Source organism: Thalassophryne amazonica, chromosome 4 (genome assembly GCF_902500255.1).
Source record: "Thalassophryne amazonica chromosome 4, fThaAma1.1, whole genome shotgun sequence".
In the NCBI taxonomy this organism is placed as follows: Eukaryota; Metazoa; Chordata; class Actinopteri; order Batrachoidiformes; family Batrachoididae; genus Thalassophryne; species Thalassophryne amazonica.
In genome coordinates, this window is record NC_047106.1 from 138,144,796 (window position 1) to 138,161,379 (window position 16,584).

Sequence of the window (16,584 nt, forward strand, 5' to 3'; positions counted from 1 at the left end):
ACGGACAACTTAAAGATTCCAATCCACCGAACCCGCATGTCTTTGGATGTGGGAGGAAACCGGAGCACCTGGAGGAAACCCATGCAAACACAGGGAGAACATGCAAACTCCACACAGAAAGGCCACAGGCAGGGATCGAACCTATGACCTTCTCGCTGTGAGGCAACAGTGCTAACCACTAATCCACCGTGCTGCCTGAGTGAAATTCTCATCTTATTTAATTTTGCATGCTAATGGGGCACTTTTAGCAGCTGTCGCTAGCTTAATCTTTTAAGTCCTATTAATACAGGATTACTGAGAAAATAAGTGTCTCATAACATTTCATAATGTAAGTGTTTCATAACGTGTGTGTGCATGCGCGTTTTGTGAATGGGACTTTTCATCTGTGTGTCTCTGTCTGCAACAGGAAAGAAGTAAAAAAAACACACAAATCGTTTTTTTTTATCACAAGTGTAGAATAAATTACAAAATAAACAGTGATCCCCACTCCATGTAATTTGGTTGCTGAGAGAAGAAAATTGTGGTTTTGTGTGGTGCGAAAAGCAGACGCAAACAGTTTTGAAAGTTGTGATATTTGCTGTGTTTGGAGTGTGTTTTAGCATGTGTAGTTCGTGTGTGGTGTAGTTTTTTTACTTAGTGCGTCAAAATAATCAGGCGTCTTCGAACACGCGTTAAGTCTCTCTCTTTTTTGGAACTGCATGAAGATGATCGAACTGCGGAGTGCATCATCAGAGTCTGAACCAGAGTGTGATCAATCTGATGATGAAGTGGAATTTATTGTTCTGCTCTGGACGAACGAGAGCAAGTGGATTCACCGATCTGTGCACACAGATCAGCTCAATAGATCGGGCCGCGCGCTTCTCCTTCCTTCTGCTCCAGCGGCGTGTCTTGGAGCACAGGAGGGTGGAGATACACACTGCCACAGCACTAATCAAGCTCCAGGAGCAGACAACACAGGAGTTCAGGTAGAGACACCCCCCCCACCCCAAAGTCCAAAAAACCTTTTTCCTTTTTCTATTGTTTTTTTGGGGGGGGGGGGGGAGCAACACAGCCAGGACAGTCTGTACCAACACCAATAAAAATGCTACAAAAACAATTAAGGAATTACACATGGATATTGAGGTGGAATATCTGTACAAATTCTTGGAGCTTCTGATGTGCATTGAACAGGAATTGTTCTTCAGAGTGGCACAAATATGATTTGTGAGGCATCTTGCCACATGTAAATAGCCACAAAAACCGCCTGAAGCATTTCCTGCATTTTAATGTGAATTGTTGTACATAACTTTGTTTATGTTACATTTTACATATATTTTTGAAGTTTACAATTTATATTTACATTCTAAGTTATGAAAATCATTCGTTAAAAATATTTCTGGTTTTCACAGTAAAACAAAATAACTTTTTTCTGATTTGAATTTTATGTTTTGGGTGAATATTGGGTCACTGTTTTAATGCAGTATGTCAGAATGAAAGAAAAGCTGTAAGGTCACACAGGTGAGGTTGTGCTGAAAAAATGACTTTAACCCCCTGGGGTCTGAGGGCAATTTTTGGACAGTTCACTCGCCTGGCAATGAAATTAGAGGTCATCCATGTCTTTATGTCTGTAAGACAATCCTGCAGTTTAGCTAATTGGTGTGTGTCCTCTGGCTTCATGGATAGATAAAGCTGGGTATCATCTGCGTAACAATGAAAATTTAAGCAATGGTGTCTAATAATACTGCCTAAGGGAAACATGTATAAAGTGAATAAAATTGGTCCTAGCACAGAACCTTGTGGAACTCCATAATTAACCTTATTCTGTGAAGAAGATTCCCCATTTACATGAACAAATTGTAATCTATTAGATAAATATGATTCAAACCACCGCAGCACAGTGCCTTTAATACCTATGGCATGCTCTAATCACTGTAATAAAATTTTATGGTCAACAGTACCAAAAGCAGCACTGAGGTCTAACAGAACAAGCACAGAGATGAGTCCACTGTCTGAGGCCATAAGAAGATCATTTGTAACCTTCACTAATGCTGTTTCTGTACTATGATTAATTCTAAAACCTGACTGAAACTCTTCAAATAGACCATTCCTCTGCAGATGATCAGTTAGCTGTTTTACCCTTTCAAGAATTTTTGAGAGAAAAGGAAGGTTGGAGATTGGCCTATAATTAGCTAAGATAGCTGGGTCAAGTGATGGCTTTTTAAGTAATGGTTTAATTACTGCCACCTTAAAAGCCTGTGGTACATAGCCAACTAATAAAGATAGATTGATCATATTTAAGATCGAAGCATTAAATAATGGTAGGGCTTCCTCTAGCAGCCTGGTAGGAATGGGGTCTAATAGACATGTTGATGGTTTGGAGGAAGTAACTAATGAAAATAACTCAGACAGAACAATCGGAGAGAAAGAGTCTAACCAAATACCGGCATCACTGAAAGCAGCCAAAGAGAACGATATGTCTTTGGGATGGTTATGAGTAATTTTTTCTCTAATAGTTAAAATTTTATTAGCAAAGAAAGTCATGAAGTCATTACTAGTTAAAGTTAAAGGAATACTCAGCTCAATAGAGCTCTGACTCTTTGTCAGCCTGGCTACAGTGCTGAAAAGAAACCTGGGGTTGTTCTTATTTTCTTCCATTAGTGATGAGTAGTAAGATGTCCTAGCTTTACGGAGGGCTTTTTTTATAGAGCAACAGACTCTTTTTCCAGGCTAAGTGAAGATCTTCTAAATTAGTGAGATGCCATTTCCTCTCCAACTTATGGGTTATCTGCTTTAAGCTGCGAGTTTGTGAGTTATACCACGGAGTCAGGCACTTTTGATTTAAGGCTCTCTTTTTCAGAGGAGCTACAGCATCCAAAGTTGTCTTCAATGAGGATGTAAAACTACTGATGAGATACTCTATCTCACTTACAGAGTTTAGGTAGCTACTCTGCCCTGTGTTGGTATATGGCATTAGAGAACATAAAGAAGGAATCATCAGATAAGGAATAATCATAAGATATGATTAAAGTGGTGGGTGGACTCATTTACATTTTGAGCAAAGCCAATTGAGTCTAATAATAGATTAAATGCAGTGTTGAGGCTGTCATTCTCAGCATCTGTGTGGATGTTAAAATCGCCCACTATAATTATCTTATCTGAGCTAAGCACTAAGTCAGACAAAAGGTCTGAAAATTCACAGAGAAACTCACAGTAACGACCAGGTGGACGATAGATAATTACAAATAAAACTGGTTTTTGGGACTTCCAATTTGGATGGACAAGACTAAGAGTCAAGCTTTCAAATGAATTAAAGCTCTGTCTGGGTTTTTGATTAATTAATAAGCTGGAATGAAAGATTGCTGCTAATCCTCTGCCTCGGCCCGTGCTACGAGCATTCTGGCAGTTAGTGTAACTCGGGGGTGTTGACTCATTTAAACTAACATATTCATCCTGCTGTAAGCAGGTTTCTGTAAGGCAGAATAAATCAATATGTTGATCAATTATTATATCATTTACTAACAGGGACTTAGAAGAGAGAGACCTAATGTTTAATAGGCCACATTTAACTGTTTTAGTCTGTGGTGCAGTTGAAGGTGCTATATTATTTTTTCTTTTTGAATTTTTATGCTTAAATTGATTTTTACTGGTTATTGGTGGTCTGGGAGCAGGCACTGTCTCTACGGGGATGGGGTAATGAGGGGATGGCAGGGGGAGAGAAGCTGCAGAGAGGTGTGTAAGACTACAACTCTGCTTCCTGGTCCCAACCCTGGATAGTCACGGTTTGGAGGATTTAAGAAAATTGGCCAGATTTCTAGAAATGAGAGCTGCTCCATCCAAAGTGGGATGGATGCCGTCTCTCCTAAAAAGACCAGGTTTTCCCCAGAAGCTTTGCCAATTATCTATGAAGCCCACCTCATTTTTTGGACACCACTCAGACAGCCAGCAATTCAAGGAGAACATGCAGCTAAACATGTCACTCCTGGTCCGATTGGGGAGGGGCCCAGAGAAAACTACAAAGTCCGACATTGTTTTTGCAAAGTTACACACCGATTCAATGTTAATTTTAGTGACCTCCAATTGGTGTAACCGGGTGTCATTACTGCCGACGTGAATTACAATCTTATCAAATTTACGCTTAGCCTTAGCCAGCAGTTCAAATTTCCTTCAATGTCGCCTGCTCTGGCCCCCGGAAGACAATTGACTATGGTCGCTGGTGTCGCTAACTTCACATTTCGCAAAACAGAGTCGCCAATAACCAGAGTTTGATCCTCGGTGGGTGTGTCGCCGAGTGGGGAAAAAAGGTTAGAAATGTGAACGGGTTGGCGGTGTACACGGGGCTTCTGTTTAGGGCTACGCTTCATCCTCACAGTCACCCAGTCGGCCTGCTTTCCCGGCTGCTCGGGATCTGCTGGAAGGGAAATAATGGCGGCTAAGCTACCTTGGTCCGCACCGACTACAGGGGCCTGGCTAGCTGTAGAATTTTCCACGGTGCGGAGCCGAGTCTCCAATTCGCCCAGCCTGGCCTCCAAAGCTACGAATAAGCTACACTTATTACAAGTACCCTTACTGCTAAAGGAGGCCGAGGAATAACTAAACATTTCACACCCAGAGCAGAAAAGTGCTGGAGAGACAAGAGAAGCCGCCATGCTAAACCGGCTAAGAGCTAGTAGCTGCGTTAAGCTAGCGGATTCCTAAAAACACACAAAGTGAATAATGTGTAAATAATTTAGAGGTGATTCAGCAGAGGGAGTGCTTTAGTTAAGGCACGTGAAGATTACACTGTGAAACAAATCGTTATCTAGTTAACTAGATCAATCTAACTGCGCAGATTAAACAGCTAACAGATACAGCAAAACACTGCTGTGCTACGGAACAGGAAGTGATACAATACCGCAGTGAGAGCCAACCACCAGTAGAGGCAAGCAAGAGTGATAGCACACTAACACTTCAGGAACACGAAGTGAGACGTGTGCTGAAGGCGGTGAACCCCAGGAAGGCGGCCGGCCCCAATGTTGTACCTGGCAAGGTACTCAAAGCGTGTGCTGACCAACTGGCTGGAGTTTTCACCTGCATCTTTAACCTGTCCCTGTCGCAGGCCATCATTTCACCCTGCCTCAAATCTTCCACCATCATTTCAGTCCCCAAGAAGTCAGCAGTGGAGAGCATAAATGACTACAGGCCTGTTGCACTTACACCTGTGGTCATGAAGTGCTTTGAAAGACTGGTCTCTCAGCACATCAGGGCCTGTCTGTCTCCCACTCTGGACCCCCACCAGTTTGCCTACAGGGCAAACCACTCCACAGAGGACGCTATCACCACAGCGCTCCACACTGCGCTGAGCCACCTGGAGCACCAGGGGAGCTATGTGAGGATGCTCTTCCTGGACTTCAGCTCAGCCTTCAACCACATCATCCCTGAGATCCTGGTCCAGAAACTGACACATCTGGGCATCTCCACCTCCATCTGCCAGTGGATCAAGGACTTCCTCACAAACCGCCCACAGTCCGTGAAACATGGCCCCCACCTTTTCTCCACCATCACACTCAGCACTGGTTCCCCTCAAGGCTGTGAACTGAGCCCCCTCCTGTTCACCCTTTACACACACGACTGCTCTCCAACCCATCTATCAAACATAATCATAAAGTTTGCAGATGATACCATCTCAGGGGGGGATGAGTCTGATTACAGAGACGAGGTCAACCCGCTGACAGCGTGGTGTTCAGCTAACAACCTGCCGCTGAACACCACAAAAACAAAAGAAATAATCCTGGACTTCAGGAAGGGCAGGGCTGACCCAGCCCCGCTCTACATCCAAGGGAACTGTGTGGAAAGTGTCAGCTCCACCAGGGTCCTGGGAGTGCAGCTCTCTGACAGCCTCTCCTGGACTGCCAACACCACAGTGGTGGTGAAGAAAGCCCAGCAGTGACTCCACTTCCTGAGGGTGCTCAGGAGGAACAATCTGGAGGAGAAGCTGCTGGTGCTGTTCTACAGAGCCACCATCGAGAGCATCCCGACGTACTGCATCACAGCGTGGTACGGGGGTGCTCAGCAGCAGACAGGAGAGCGCTGCAGAGGGTGATCAACATGGCCCAGGGGATCACTGGCTGCTCTCTGCCCAGCTTGGAAGACATTGTCAGCTCTCGCTACCTCAGCAGAGCTGCCAGCATCAGCAAAGACACATCTCACCCCAGCAACCACCTGTTTGACCTACTACCCTCCGGCCGACGGTATAGGTCAATCAAAACTAGGACAAACAGACTCAGAGACAGCTTTCTCCCCAGAGCAATCACTGCACTGAACAATAATAAATCACATTAATCTGCACTCTCAAGTTTCTTGTGCAATATCTGTAAACCATGGGCAATATTTTCCCATGCAGTATCATTCCACAGTTGTACATAATTCTCATTTTACATTTTACTTTGGTCCACATTTTATTTAATTGTACATATATTTAAATAATTTATTTGTTAAATTTCATTATCTTTTATTTGGCTAACAATTATTCGCACCTTGGAAAAGCACCTTTTGGAGTTGCACTCAAATCTCATTGCAATGTAAATTACAATGACAATAAAGGCGATTCTGATTCTGATTCTGGAGACTTTCAAGTCCGGACTTAAGGCGCACTTATTTTCCCTTTCGTATGGCTAGTATACTGGCATAGTATGTTACTATGCTTCCTACCCTTTTAAATTCATTTTATTAGTAAACAGAGCAGGTTGAGGCCTCAACTTTATCTAAAGTCTGGGTCTGGTGGCTGGAGATCACCTTCGTATTTCTTCTGCTTTCCTGTTGCTTAATGCTGACAATTTATACCTTAAGTCTAGTTTTCCTGGCTGACTGATCCTGTTTTCTTTTTCTCTCTGTCCAAGATGCGGCTGGATCCATGTGCTGGATTAGATGATTTCTGTAGTGGATGCAGAAAGGACTCTGCTGCAGGAACAGATCCAATGAATTGTTCAACGACCCCCCTCCCCAACACAACCACCAAACCACCTCCCTCCCCCACCCCCAACAGTGGACGGGACACCTACATGGACTCTCAACAATTGTTGCTGTGTTGTGTTCTGTATTGTAAACCTTTTTGGTATAATGACCTAAGCAGTGGGTCACCCCTTTGAATCTGGTCTGCTTGAGGTTTCTTCCTCAATATCATCAGAGGGAGTTTTTCCTTATCACTGTCACCTGTGTGCTTGCCCTTGGGGTTGATAAGGTTCGACCTTACTTGTGTGAAGTGCCTTGAGGCAGCTTATTTGTGATTTAGCGCTATATAAACTAAATAAATAAATTGAAATTATTGTGTTTTTGTAGTTCAGTTAGTTTATTCAGTTTAGTTAAGTGTCATGTTGTCGTTATCATGAGTGAAAACAGTATTGCTTTAATGTCTTTCACCACAGTCTCTGTTTGTGCGTGTACAAAAATTAAGAACACCTGCTTCCAGCAGAATGCAGAAAAAAACTAAAAGCTCTGTGTACGTGCGACTGGGGACAGCTGACATTTGCCATTTTGTATGCTTATATATTCTTGGTCAAGAATGAACACTGCTAAAACTGAACACTGATAGGACAAATATTTTTTGAGAAACTATGGATATTTGCTAATGTTGTTAATTACATTCCTATGTGAACTAACACGCCATTCCAGCAGGGAGGTGGTAAATCGCCTTTATATTAAAAGCATGCACGTGTGCATGATTTTATTTGGTAAGTTCAATGTAAGTACATAATTGTAAATATGTTAAAAATACATGGATGACACAAGAAAGTGAAAACACTTATTTCCATTGTGGCCCATTTAAAAATAAAATGACAAAACAGAAGCAAATAAAATATAATAATAATAATACTGGTCCAGTTTAAAGCCGACCTTCAGTCTGTGTCATTTTCTTTATCTGCATGTGAAAATTATGGAGCCAAACCCCGGCTTAGTCCACTCTGGTCCTGTGGTGGAAACCGTGCTGAGGTGATTAGTGAAGGCGAGCTTTATGAATGCTCACGGGGCTGATTAACACGGCTGTGCGAGAAAAACAATGTGACGCTCAGAACCACACGTCGTCACGTGTCAGAGCGATGGCGACTCATCGGCATGTTTACTGTTATTATTTACTAAATGAACTTTGTTTAAACTAAGAAAAGAGTTTGATATTTCAGTGGTGTATAAACTCTGTACATTCAGAAAAATAGTATTAAATATGAGAAGAACACATTCAACATTCTGTGACCTCTGGTGTCGCAGACCGAACGGTCCGCCCCTAAACGTCAGTCCCCCTTTTGCATCCGCGCATACATCATATCACACCACAGCAGCACATCTGAGACAGAGTCTCTTTACCCAAAGCAATCAAATGGATTAATGTGATTATTAACCATCAGATGATAAAGGTAAACCCTCTTAAATCATTCTAAAGTCAGTTTTAAGCAGAAACGAGGTGAAATTCCGTGACACTGTGAAATGGTCAACATGCAGTGCACGCATCAGCTAGCACCTTATTTAGCTCTGATCGCTTCCACCACCTTTTATGATGAAATAATGCTGAATTTATGTGGGAGTGATTGTTGTACAAAAGCTTCTGTCAATGAGATAGATGATGACTGGAGGCAGTTTGAAGCAGAAACAAGGTGATAATCAGTGAACCGCGTCCTCAGGGGGACAGATTTTTAGGGGGACTGTTCGGTCGGCGACACCGGCTCATGTCTGGATTAAAATGAGCTGCAGAGGACACAGGAGGGGCGATCAAGCCTATCCCAGCAGTCATAGAGCGTGAGGCGGGGTACAACCAGGACAGGACGCCAGTCAGTCACAGGGCAACAAACAGACAAACAAACACAGTCACACCCACTTGCACACCTACGGACAAGTCAAAGATTCTAATCCACCTAACCTGCATGTCCTTGGATGTGGGAGGAAACCCACGCAAACATGGGAAGAACATGCAAACTCCACACAGAAAGGCCACAGGCAGGAACTGAACCCATGACCTTCTCGCTGTGAGGCAACAGCAGTGTTAACCACTAAGCCACCAAGCTGCCAAGAAGGAAATCATGAAAATAATATTAAACCATGACAGTAGCTGAAAAGGTCACATGACTGCTGTCACATTTTTCCTGCTTTTCACTTTCTTCGAGGGCTGCTCCACCACACCGAGTCACAAGGAACATTTGATGGTCACATTCTTAAATTTATATATTATAAAAGGTTCAACAGGAGGTCCAGCTGGTGGCTGTAATCAGCTACAAGCGAGTCAAATAAAAACAATTGGGGTGCAGACATTAAAAAAAGGCTAAATTAAATGCATACTTTAAAAAAATTCTGGTCTTCTTTGTCACAGAAGATAAAGAGTGGCACCAAAAAGCTGAAATGCAAACAGGCAGCTTTGTCTTCTGGTGTCCGTGCAGCACTCACCGGGGGGTCTCCTCCCAGTCAGGCGGCTGCCTCGCTCGTTGACTGGAGGTATTTGTGATGAATTATGGGATTACAGTGGTCCCCCTCATTAGTGGCCCCTCTCAGGAGAGGCCACCCCTCAAGCACGGCCAGCAGCCCACTCAAAATGATGAAAATCCTCTCAACAGTGGTCATTCCGTGGAAATTCCCAACCGGGTTTTCCCACAGGAATTGCATCAAAACTCTCAAGCAAACGTGAGCTTGCGAGACGATTCCAGTGAATGAGAGAACAAGGAAAAACGACTCCTATTGGCAAAACGTCCACATCTTGGAAAATAAAAGCTTTTACCTTAGAAAAAAAAGGTGAAAGTCATTTGTCTGAATGAGAAAGGAGAAGGTTCCTGAAAGTTCGCTGTTGATTTCAGTGTTGGTAAAAACGTACATCAACAACATTCATACAAACGCTGTAGATGCACTACAGGAAGAAACTCTTGCGTTATGTCCTGACATTTCAAAGTCATCAGATGTTTCCAGGCAGGTTACAGATTGTATGGGCTTCACTGTTTTGTAGAGCTTGTTTTGATTTTACATCATTTTTGTGACTTTAAAGGATACAACTCTTGTGCTGTGATGTTTTGAACTTAGACTGAGTGGAAGGCATGGTTTGTCTCTGCAGTCAATAAATCTGTGATGTTTTTCCCCACTTAACTTTAACTAGTAATGACTTCATGACTTTCTTTGCTAATAAAATTTTAACTATTAGAGAAAAAATTATAACCATCCCAAAAACGTATCGTTATCTTTGGCTGCTTTCAGTGATGCCGGTATTTGGTTAGACTCTTTCTCTCAGATTGTTCTGTCTGAGTTATTTTCATTAGTTACTTCATCCAAACCATCAACATGTTTATTAGACCCCATTCCTACCAGGCTGCTCAAGGAAGCCCTACCATTATTTAATGCTTCGATCTTAAATATGATCAATCTATCTTTGTTAGTTGGCTATGTACCACAGGCTTTTAAGGTGGCAGTAATTAAACCATTACTTAAAGCCATCACTTGACCCAGCTATCTTAGCTAATTATAGGCCAATCTCCAACCTTCCTTTTCTCTCAAAAATTCTTGAAAGGGTAGTTGTAAAACAGCTAACTGATCATCTGCAGAGGAATGGTCTATTTGAAGAGTTTCAGTCAGGTTTTAGAATTCATCATAGTACAGAAACATCCCTAAATTACATCAGATGTATTAATCAGGAAAGCTGGGGCATACAGAAAATTGTTTTTTATCACACGCACTGATCACTGTGAAAAAAAAAGCTCATTCTTCAATTTTGGAAGGGCAAGACACCCCTTCCTTAAAAATGTGGATCACAGAACTTACAAACACTCTTCATCTAGAGAAACTAAGATATGTTTTAGATGGTAAGGTTTGAATTTGAAAAGATTTGGCAACCTCTGATCTCCTTCCTAGGAGATCAGAATAAATGGAAAATTTAAAATTTTGATTTTGTTGAATGCTGGTCTCCAAAGTAAAGGTCAAGCAAGGTCAACATCCATTGGATTCTATGACATGTGACATATGTTACCCTGTAACATGATAACTAAGCATGATACATGGTCCAAACTATTCCTTTTTAAAACCCTGGTAACTCAACTAATAATTTGCATAATTTTTTACCAAAATTGGAGCAACTTTAACTTTTGACCCCTGTACAAACTGAAACTGACCTTTATCACCATTTTTGCTGTTTTCACCCCATAACTCCTGATCATTCAGTCATAGATAGTCCAAACTATACCTTTTTGGAATCTTTACAAACAGACAAATAATGTGGTGTAGTTGTCAAAATGATTTGAGCATTTTTAATTTTGACCCTGGCTGCCTGTTGAAAATTCAAGTGGCCAGTCGGTTCTTTCAAAAGAGTTCATGTCTAAGGAATATTTGTGCCAACTTTGGTGCTTGTATCACCATTTGCATGATTTTGCTCTAAATATTCTCTTAGCTGCTGCACTAGACAAGCAATTGGCTGATTCACTGTAGTGTTCGTCAATATGAAATATGCAGACCAAATTCCATCTTTTGAGAGCTGATACAAGCGTTCACACTGTCAGCTGTTCTGTATGTATATTTTTCACTTTTGAAAAGAAGAAAGACAAATACGACGGAGCATTATCTTGAGAAGTACAGTGTTGTACTTCTCGTGTACACCGAGATGTGGTGTTAACGATGCAGAGAAGATAAAGAATTTGACTTCTTTAAACTGCGCACTGGTCTGAGTTGGACAATATAACAAAGTGCCCCTGTTGACTGAACACCTTTTCTCCTTGTCCCAGACAAGCTAACAAATACTAATATCAAACCCAACAGTATCATCATACTGACTACAAAATACAAAGATCTGGTTTTAAAACAGTTTATGCTAGAAGTTTATAAAATGTGATGTGTGTCACGGTTGGCTAATACAACCGCAGTCGTTATTTTGGATGTTAACTATTACTTCCACCAGGTCAAATGCAATTCCTGGACAGCTTGTCAACCTGCAATATCTTTTGGACAGGAATGTAATGAAACGTAACAGCACGAGACACACAAGACAAACGAGAGAGTGAGTCAGCCAGGCAGAGGTACGCGGCGGGGCCGTGGTGAGGCTAAATCATGTCAGATCAAACAAATCAAACCTGCTGTACCCCGCCAACAGCCACGCCCCCCAGTCTGGAAATATTCCACAGAAGACAGTTTGTAGAGACGTCTCACGTTGCACAATGGAGCACAGTCGAAAAACAGCTGACACAGTACCGTATTATCCAGAGTATAAATTACCCACTCCAAAAAAGAAAACAAAACAGTCACATGGGAGTATAAACACCACTTGTTTTCTGTGTTTTGAACTCTTTAATTTGGGATTTCTATATACTGTTATTGTGTACTTTTATTATTGCCACTTAACCTTTTATAACTGGAGTTCATTTTGTTTTGCGCTTTGATTCCTATAAAAGTCCAATATAAATATTTAGCATTATTATTATTAATAGTGAACAAACAGGAAAAAGCTGATACAAAAACTAAATATTAGTAATTTTGTCGGGAAAAAAATAACATGAGAGTATAAGTTGTAGGACCTTGCAAACAAGTTAAAAAAAGACTTATCCTCTGGAGAACCCGGTACTTGTGACTTCTATTCGTGTCAGTCCTGTCAAACAGGAAGGAGAACTCCTGAGACAACCAGAGAAGACATGGACTCAAAGTGACAAAGAGACTCACCAGCGTCTTCCCTGCTCCCAGGAGGCATTGAGGCAGAAGCAACAACTCCTTGGCTCCATGACGGCTCGCCCTCTGCCTGCACAAACAGCCCGAACTCCTCGTCCTTCCTTGTGCCATCAGTGGACACGGTGGAGCTCCTCGTCGTCTCAACTTGCTCCTCCAGCTCTCTTTGGAGCCACGGCTTCTCTTTTTTAGCCTCTTGCTCCTCTCTGGCGATCCCTCTGCACCTCTCCACCTCCACACAGGACACACCGGTTGCCACGGATCTCAGGAGGGATGGGGAGGGGGAAGGATTAACTGGGTGGAAGGAGGGAGGGACAGAGGGATCAGCATGGAGGACATTAGTGATGGCGGCGGTCTGAGGAACTGTTGAGATGGGACCGCTGGTGTCAACCACATGGGGGGCTTCTGTGACGTGTGTTCTGTCCTCCTCCAGTCTTCCTCTGAACCCGGCTGCAGACCTGTGGAGCCTCGAGTCCTCTGTGAGCGCACAGTGTGTGTTAACTTGTTCAGCATTCTCCTCAGACACCACCGTCTGCGGGATGACAGCGTGGCCGTCATCATGGACACCTGGTACCACTGTCTCAAAGGTGGAGGATGTCATGTGTCCATGCACCTGTCCGACATATTCAGATTTATTTACTGTCTCAAACCCAGTGTTGTCACAACACAAATGTCCATCAACATCCAAGTCCTCTTTATTCCCTTCAGTCTCAGGACCAGTGGTGTAGGTGCTGCCCCCTACAGGAGCAGAAAGCTCAGTAGTTCTGGGGTGAGAAGCTGTACTGCTGATGGAGACAGTCAGATCTGCCATGAATACGTTCTCACAGCAGCTGGACAGGACCGGGACTTGAGGAGGATCTCTGAGGACCTCCTCCTCAACTTGAAAACTCTGTTGTTCCTGTTCTGATTCCTGAACTGGGTCCACGGGATCAAAAAGTCTATTTACATCAGTAGCTACTTCTTTGCAGGGCTGCCCAACAGCTTTGGTGTTTTCTGTGTGTGTCTTTCTGTCATAACTTGCTTCGTTTTGTGTTGATGTAACATCATCCGTCACGCCATCTGGCTCAGAAGGATCATGACTGAACTCGACACTTGTTTGTCGTTTCGTAACCTCCATTTCAGACTTGGTAATGTCTTTTTCTGCGATTGTGTCTGGTCTGAGAGAGATCTGTGTCTTTAGTGGCGTCTGGGGTTCTGGGTGAAGGCTGTTAACTTCTCGGTCGTAGTTAGTGGTGTCAGAACCCCCTGAGAGGCCTTTCTTCTCCTCATCTCCAGCAGTCTTTTCTTCCTCCTCCACCTCCCCGTCTCGCCTGTCTGGGACGGATGCACCTCTTCTCAGACCTTCCTGGTCCTCCTGCTGCTGTGGTCTCCTTCCACACAAACAGCAGGACTTAGCAGGAGTGTCGTGGCAGCACCCTGGACTCGAGTCTTTCTCGTCCCCGGATCTCTTGCTGTCCTGCTCTGAGTTGTTGTGTCTGGTGGCTGCACAGCATTCTTTGTCTTCTTCTTCCTGTTTTTCTCCCACGGCGTTCGCTCCAGAGTGAACTTCCCTCTGCTGCCTCTCTTTGCTGAGGCCCGCTGCGTTACCTGACCTCCTCCATCGGCGGCCCGACTGTGCTCTAACGCGGTTCACTCTGGTCTGTCCTGGTAAAGCTGCCCCACTGTGTCTGCCTCCTCCTCCTCCTCCTGTCTTCTCTCTAAGCCACCCCTCAACCCCAGCAGAACCTGGGGTGCCGCAGCCAGCCTTTACTTTGGAGTACAAACAGTTTCCTTTCTGAGTCCGGACGAACAGACACTGCGTCTGCGTCTTCCCGCTGCCCTCCGAGGTCTTCAGAGTGGCGACCGTTACTAACCCTCCGACCCCAGCCTGCCTGGTATCCACCCCTAAGGGCAGCCCGTACCCTACGTGACTCCACTCTTCACTCAGATACGCATCTGCAGGCCTTGGACAGAATTTGGAACTCCCTCGACCTGCCAGCAGCGCCGCGGGAGTCTGTCCTCCTCCAAACAACCCCCCAGCCTTCCGGCCGTTCTTGGAGCAGAGGACCCAGGCTCTGAGGCCCCGAATCACCGGCAGGTCTGTCAAGCCGAGCTCCAGCCGGCTGGGGAAGGGCAGCGAGGCCCGAGTGCATTTCTGGAGCACCTCCTGAGAGGAGGCAGACAACCGGAGGCACGGGTAGTTGTTGTTGTTGTTCTGTTGGAGCATGGCGCCCGCTCGCAGCCTCATCGAGGTTTTATCGGTCTGTCTTAATGCACAGCCTGCAGGTGCATGACCAATTCTCAATTGGAAGCAAAAGTGATGGCACTATGACAAGTCTACTCTTGATTCTGAGGGTGACGCTTTACATCAAAGAAGAAAAAACATGCCGGATTTAGTTGTGCAGAAGGGGCGGAGCCATGATTCAGCACAGCAGCTAATTGGAATAAAATCAAAAACACGTGACCTGAAAAACACTCTTTTTGTCGGCCCAGAGGCGGAGCAGAACCTCGACCTGTCGTATGGCTAACGGCGAACACAGTGTGTTTTCCTCCACGGTGATGCTGTTGTCCACGTGGACGTCCCAGCATCCTCCAGTTGGCGGGTCTGACTTCACTGTGCGCAGAACGACTCAGTGCAAATGCAGACGTCACGCAGGAACCTGAGAGACACAACAAAGAGACGAGAGTACGGCGCACCGACACACACACTGACACACTGACATACTGATACATCACGCTGACATGGTGACCACGCACAGCCAACTTAAGCCTCTGTTTTAACCTCCAGCGTTATTTATAGACAATACATGCAGACGGACGGAAACACGTCAACGCACATTTAGATTTTATTTCATCCATCAAAGCACGCTGGACTTAAATCCAAACATTCCTGTCACAGTGCTGTCAGCTTTAATTTGAAGCTGTCTTGACCGGGTAAATGGTTTAGGAATTCTGAATTTTTAATCTGAAAGTGTAAAGAATACAACACAAAAGGTAACTCTGTCCAGGCAGAAAAACTGAGTGAATGTACCTAAAGGAGACAAGTGAGGGAAGCCACCAAGGCAACAGTAAGCTTCAGTGGCTGTGACTAGAGAGATAACGTTTGTATGCAGCACCACCAGTCGCTGCATAGTAGATCAGAAGAACAAGAACATTTTTCTTCTTAAAAAAAAAAACCATGAAGCTGAGGCTAGTTTGCCAGAGGGCACATGGGAGAGTCTTAGTTGGGCAAAACAATCATTTATTTTGTGATAAAATCATGGATTTAGGCACACAAATTCTAAATTAACTGATGTTTATTTTCAGATATGGAACCATCCTGGAGCTGACCTCTAACGACCCACAGGGATCAATAAAGAATTACACAGTGGTCAAAATTTAAAAACGCTCCAATCATGTTGAAAACTATACCACAATTTTTGTCTGATCATAATGATTCCAAAAAGGTATAGTTTGGACTATCTATGACTGAATGTTCTGGAGTTACGAGGTAAAAACTGCCAAAACGGTGACAAAGGTCAGTTTCAGTTTGTACAGGGGTCAAAAGATTAAGTTGCTCCAATTTTGGTAAAAAAAAAAAAAAAAAAAAAAAAGTGATTCAAATTATTGACTGAAATAAAAGGATTAATAAATGGAATAGTTTTTGTATTGAATGTTTGGTCTCCAAAGTAAAGGTCAAACAAGGTCGACATCCACTGGATTCTATGACATGTGACATATGTTAGGAACATGATAACTAAGCATGACACATGATGCAAACTATTCATTTTTAAAATGATATTAACTCAACCAATGATCTGCATTGCCTTTCACCAAAATTGGAGCAACTTTAACCTTTGACCCCTGTACAAACTGAAACTGACCTTTGTCACCATTTTTGCTGTTTTTACCCCATAACTCCATGGAATTCAGCCATAGATAGTCCAAACTATACCTTTTTGGAATCATTATAATCAGACAAATAATGTGGTATAGATTTCA

At 43.5% G+C, this 16,584-nt stretch overlaps 1 protein-coding gene across 3 annotated transcripts in view; it reads right to left on the reverse strand.

Annotated features, from left to right (window-relative positions):
* Window positions 1-15,047, reverse strand: part of si:ch211-14c7.2 — a 62,324-nt gene extending 47,277 nt beyond the window's left edge. For 2 of the 3 annotated variants that reach the window (XM_034168671.1, XM_034168670.1), the window contains exon 1: window positions 12,622-15,047. In XM_034168671.1, the coding sequence (XP_034024562.1) occupies window positions 12,622-14,851 (2,230 nt within the window). In that variant the 5' untranslated portion in view covers window positions 14,852-15,047. The remainder of the gene's footprint in view (window positions 1-12,621) is intronic. The other variant, XM_034168672.1, reaches the window with a different exon arrangement.
* Between the last annotated feature and the right edge of the window lie 1,537 nt (window positions 15,048-16,584).